The sequence below is a fragment of the Sinocyclocheilus anshuiensis genome, unplaced genomic scaffold (genome assembly GCF_001515605.1).
Source record: "Sinocyclocheilus anshuiensis isolate Anshui unplaced genomic scaffold, SAMN03320099.WGS_v1.1 scaffold1051, whole genome shotgun sequence".
In the NCBI taxonomy this organism is placed as follows: Eukaryota; Metazoa; Chordata; class Actinopteri; order Cypriniformes; family Cyprinidae; genus Sinocyclocheilus; species Sinocyclocheilus anshuiensis.
The window spans coordinates 2,008,157-2,014,039 of NW_015546234.1; the positions used below are offsets into that span (position 1 = coordinate 2,008,157).

The following is a 5,883-nucleotide window of genomic DNA, read 5'->3' on the forward strand; positions in this document are numbered from 1 at the left end:
ATGTAAAAGGTGTGTGGACGTGGATTAGTAATCTGGCCCCTTGGTATAAAGAAGAAAAAGTGCTGGCCCTCTTCACTATCAAAGTTGCGCATCCCTGTCGTAGTCTATTCATTTTGGCAAGTAGTTTGTGATCACAAAACACATCTCAACAGATAAAACTGACTTTTAAATGAATGAATAAATAATAAAAAATAAATAAATATGTTACTAGAAAAAAAAAACAATTATTCAAAACGGAAAGAAAACGGGGGATACGTTTTATACATTTTATAAGGGGATAAGAAAAACGGGACACGAGTTTCGTGCTTTGAAGATTACAAGTCCCACCATTCAATGCGCGCTGTTCCTGGCTTCCTGCGCATGCGCAAATCAATTTCGAAAGCTCCTTGTGCTGCGAGTCGAAAGTCAGAGGCAACTATTTCACCCTAATTCTTGCTTTTGTGTCTAGTGTGCAGAAATGGCAGCTAGATATGACAGAGCTATAACAGTTTTTTCTCCCGATGGTCACCTGTTTCAGGTGGAATATGCTCAGGAAGCAGTAAAGAAGGGCTCCACAGCTGTGAGTGTGTTTATTTGGCTACATTTGAGCCGCAGCTTTAGCGCTGTGGCTAACGGCTAACGTTACACAATTATACACTCATGACCAATTGATCGATGATTATAGCGAACAAGCGCTGGATACAGGAGTAAATACTGTGATTGATTAAGATTGTTATGAAACCGCTGGGTCGTTTGCCTTATTAGCAGCGATTTAATTGATATGCTACAGCTAACGTTAAGCGTGACTTGCATGTTGCAGCTAATATTAGCATGGACTGTCCTGCTGTAAACTAGATATATTCATGGACATGTTTATTTTGATCACATATTTATGTAAAAGAATGTTAAATACTGCACTTGTGCACTGCTAATTTTCTTAAAAAGAAATGAATTAAAGAACATGGGCTTTAATCATTTTGCCGGTTAACTAATCAATGAAATTACAAGTCTGGCTTTACTGGGCTCGTGTTAAACTTAACGACTGTTAAAGGATCCCTAAGTAATCAAATTACAAAACCAAATTTTTCAGTTTATTTGTCATATTTCGTTTTATTGGGCTTCTACTGTAACTGTATGATTCATGTAGTTTCATTCTTAAGGCTGTGTGGGTGTGATGGACAAAAATTCCGGTAGAGGGCGATGTGCCCATAGATATAAATATATAAAAGTTGTGTTTTCGCACTAAATTTTTTTCTTTTCTGTAAACGTTAAAACTTTTCAAATACTACACAGTCTGCGTATTAAGCTAACTTGTACTATTTTATTAATATTATTATTCAAGGTTGGCATCAGGGGGAAGGATATTGTTGTCCTGGGTGTCGAGAAGAAGTCTGTGGCAAAGCTTCAAGAGGAGAGGACAGTCAGGAAGATCTGTGCTCTAGATGAGCATGTGTGCATGGCCTTTGCTGGTAAGTTTCATTCTTCTAAACCCGCACTGTGCTTATAATCAATGACATGAAGGGATAGTTCTGACATTATGATGTTTATCAGTCACCATTCACTTTCATTTATGGAAAAAGATGCCCTGAAAGAAAATGGTAGCATCTATTACATTTTGTGTTTTAGCTCTCTTAACTGGGGCCAATAGATAATTAATTAAAAACCATCGACTTGACAGAATCGGCAGTTTAATGGTTCTTAATCTGGACTCTACAATGCATGTGAGTGATCTGAGCATGTTTTTACATATAAGTGTGTTTGTCCAGGTCTGACTGCAGATGCCAGGATCGTCATAAACAGAGCTAGAGTAGAGTGCCAGAGCCACAGACTGACAGTGGAGGACCCCGTTACTGTGGAGTACATCACCCGCTACATTGCCACACTCAAACAGGTGACATCCCTCACTCCAGTTCACAAACAGGCCATTTATAGGTGTAGTTCACTCAAATAGACAATTCTGTCATTTACTCACCCTCATGTTGTTCCGGATCTGTATGGCTAAATGTATTCTGTGGAACACAAAAGAAGACTCGGTGTTTTTCGTCTGTACAGTGAAAGTCAGTGGCGTCCAATTTTGTTTGGGCCCCAGCGTTCTTCCGAATATTATTTTCTATGTTCTGCAGAAAAGGGAAAGTCATTCAGGTTTTCAATGACACAAGGGTGAGTTAGGGCTACATGATTTATGGGAAAAAAACCAAAATTTTTCTGATAGAAAAAAAAAAGTGATTGCGATTTTAAAATGATTGTGATGTGAAAGCGATTTTATTTATTTATTTTTTCGTAATAGCCCTTGTTTCAGTGTTCTTGCTTGTAGGGCTGCACATTTTGACTCAAAATTTGTAATATTATAATTATGTAATAATAATAATAATAGCTGTTGTTAGTATAATGCTGTTATATGTTGTTATTATTATTCTGTATAAAATATTAAACAAAATCAGAAATTTTACTATTAAAATATTTCACTGTAAAAATTATTTGAATTGGAAAAACAATGTTTTCCAGTACAAATGTAAAATTTGTGAATATTAATTCATTTTCAAATGTTAAACCATCAAGCTTTTATTTTGGCAGAAAACTGCAGGGTTTTAAACCTTTTAAGTTTCTCTTTTGTTGACAACATCTGGTTTAAGTGCTTTTTATTACAAGTTTGGAAAGATGCACATTATAAGAAACTCAAAAAAGAAGAGTTTGTGCGACCCAAGCCACTGAGAGACACTAAAAACACCAGATCATGAGCTGCTCATGTTTAAAAGAACACAGTGAGGCGTTTCACTCTGAAGCACCCAGCACATTTAATTATTTAAATAAATTGCAGCCTTTGCGATTTGATAACGGCAGTGTCATAGCGCTATTTTTGTTTAATCGCGATTAATCATGAAGCCCTAGGGTGAGTAAATCATGTATTTACAGAATTTACCTTTGCAGTAGTTTAAACTGTTACAGTAACTCGCTCTTTTGGATATCTCGCTCTTCATTGTGTTTTGCTCATGCATCAGCGCTACACTCAAAGCAACGGACGCCGTCCCTTTGGTATCTCAGCCCTGATCGTTGGTTTCGACTATGATGGGACTCCACGTCTGTATCAGACGGACCCCTCTGGAACATACCACGCATGGAAGGTAAAGGGAGAGCCGTTTGTTTCTGTAACATTCAGGTGTTACTCTTTTTGTGACCATATTGACCCTCTTCTCACCTATGTCGTCAGGCAAACGCTATCGGGCGCAGTGCGAAGACGGTGAGGGAGTTTTTGGAGAAAAACTACACAGATGAAGCCATCGCAAGCGATAATGATGCCATCAAACTGGCCATCAAAGCCTTACTAGAGGTAAACACCATGTAACCATAGTTACATGCATTCAAAACACTCTCATATCATGATGCTGACAGGATGTAACATGTTTGCAATTGTATATGATTTGTGATGCACAGGTTGTGCAATCCGGGGGCAAGAACATCGAGCTGGCTGTGATCCGAAGAAACCAGCCCCTAAAAGTAAAACATTTGATTTATGATTTTTTTTTTTTGGTATATTCATCTATTTACAGTTGTCTTGACAACATTCTTGTCATTCGTCTAATGTTGGAACATTCCTTTCATCTCTCTTCTTTCACAGATTCTGGAGTCCAAAGAGATTGAGACGCTGGTCGCCGAAATAGAAAAGGAGAAAGAGGAGGAGGCAGAGAAGAAGAAGCAGAAGAAATCTTCGTAAATCACTCATATGATTGTGTAGCTCCTCTCTTAATTTTGTTTATACGGGCAGAAGCTCAGACCCACACTGTACCCTCCTCCCCTCCTGCCTCTCATCTGTTAAGAGCACAGTCTCTCAGTCTTCTGCTCAACCCACAGATTCTGTCAGTTTGTTTTTGTTCCAGGAAATATTTTTAAAAATCAAAGTAATAAAAGCATGTTCAGGTTTGGGGGTTACCAAGCAAGTCATTTGCCAAGCATGTACTTGTAGGTCCTGGTCAGTTTTCACATTCTGCTCTTTGCCACTGCTGAGAATTCTGGGGGAATGTGCTCTGACTGATGTTTCCTAATAAACTGTTTTGGTTTGTACCAATGGACTGATGTCTTTATATTGATGTGATGAAAACCTAAGCACTCCTTTGATGGGGACAGGTTTTGATTTACAGTATTAATATGGGATGTATGTGATTTCATATACTGGTTGCTACCATGGTTTTATCAAAACTGGGGAATATATATCCAGTATATGATTTTCTACAAAAAATATTAAGCAGCCATCACAGGAATAAATGTTAAAATATGGCTTATAACAAGTAGAATACAGTTATAAGCTGTATTATAACGGTATAATATTGTACAATAGTACTGCCTTACTGTATTAACCTTTTAAAAATACAGCTGCTTTCCCAGTTTGACAATGGTATTTGCTTTTGTCAGCTCAATCAGACAATTATGAAAATATTTAAAAAATCAGTCTTCATCAAGGACTCCATATTTTACCTGCTCTGAGTTCAACAAGCTCACATGTTCTGTGTATATACAGGGGTTGGACAAAATAATGTGAATGCCTGGTAATTAGGCAAGAAGGCATTTTAGCACCATTTGCATTTAATACAGCCTCCAACCTTATTAGAATAAATTTATACAACTTTTGAATGGTCTTCAGTTGAATGCTGTCTATAAAACATTAACCAGTTGCTTCAGAGATAGTGATGTAGGGAATCTGCCGCTCACACTTCTCTCCAAGTCTGCCCCAAGTGGTTTTTGCCTACTATTCTTCGCTGATGAAGTCTTGACATGCTGTCTGCATACAATCATAATCATACTAGTGATAGCTACAGCATTTAATAACGCATTTCAAATTTAAAAGTAATATGCAAAATATGCTTATTTTGTCAACAAGATTTTCTTTTGACAGTTCAATAGATGAAAATGTGAAACCATACTGGCAATTCAATTTATTAATTGAAGTGAATGCTATATTTGTCAATATTTACAATAAAAAAATGGGCACAATATGTGGCTGTGTTGAATCATCTTGAGTAAAAAGAAAAAAATGGAGATGCATCCCAACATAAACACCTCTAAACATGTTGAACTGATCAATCCAAAACATCTCCTCAGTGCATAAACTCTTCCAGAATCACTGAAAGATAAAACAAAAATACATGAGCAGATTCACTGACATAATATCTGATATCTGGCATGATTTCATTTGTCAGAGGACTCTGAATTAGCCAAAAGGGGGTTATTTTCTTAATATTTTTACTGATGTCGTGCAACAATAAAATGGACGTGTTTAATTCTGACGTCTGTGAACCACTTTTACCTCAGCTGACCTCCTCAGGGAGAACCAGTCCCGTACGAATGGGGCTTTAGTAACTCAACGAGCTCAAATGTTGTTTACAATGTTCAGGCTGTTCTGCCTGAGAGGAGTTTTGTAGCGGGCGGTTTGGGATGGAAAATGACTGTGTGCCCAAGAGTATGAATCGAGACTAGGCCTCAGATAACATTAAAAACATCTTTGCTTTCACGAGCGCACTCGTGCATAATATTAATGACGGGTAAATTACCCCTGTCTTCCTCCATTTGACATGCTGTCAGAGGGACGGAAACCTAGAACGCACACATACTCTGCGCCTTTGATCTGAGGCAGTTAGCAGCAGCGCATGCAGATGATGATCCAATCAATAATTAATTGAATTGAAGCTGCAGTCTGGAACAATTTCAATGGCTGCTCAATGAGTCCAGCGAGCACTAAGTGTTTATGCATTAGTCAGCATGCAGGACCATGAAATGTCAAACATCCTTGACTGGAGAACCTCAGTCTGAGTCACCGCTAAGTATGTTTACATGCACTTTAGAAGTTCGATTTCAGTCTGACTAAAACAATATATATATATATATATATATATATATATATATATATGTGTG

At 37.6% G+C, this 5,883-nt stretch overlaps 1 protein-coding gene across 1 annotated transcript; it reads left to right on the forward strand.

Annotated features, from left to right (window-relative positions):
* The first annotated feature begins 336 nt into the window (after positions 1 to 336).
* LOC107701517 (proteasome subunit alpha type-7) lies at positions 337 to 3,861 on the forward strand. The gene is made up of 7 exons (XM_016503557.1): positions 337 to 559; positions 1,322 to 1,448; positions 1,746 to 1,870; positions 2,979 to 3,101; positions 3,188 to 3,307; positions 3,412 to 3,474; positions 3,596 to 3,861. Exons 1-7 carry the CDS (start codon positions 458 to 460, stop codon positions 3,689 to 3,691), a joined length of 756 nt encoding a protein of 251 aa, XP_016359043.1. The 5' UTR covers positions 337 to 457; the 3' UTR covers positions 3,692 to 3,861.
* The last annotated feature ends 2,022 nt before the right edge of the window (positions 3,862 to 5,883 follow it).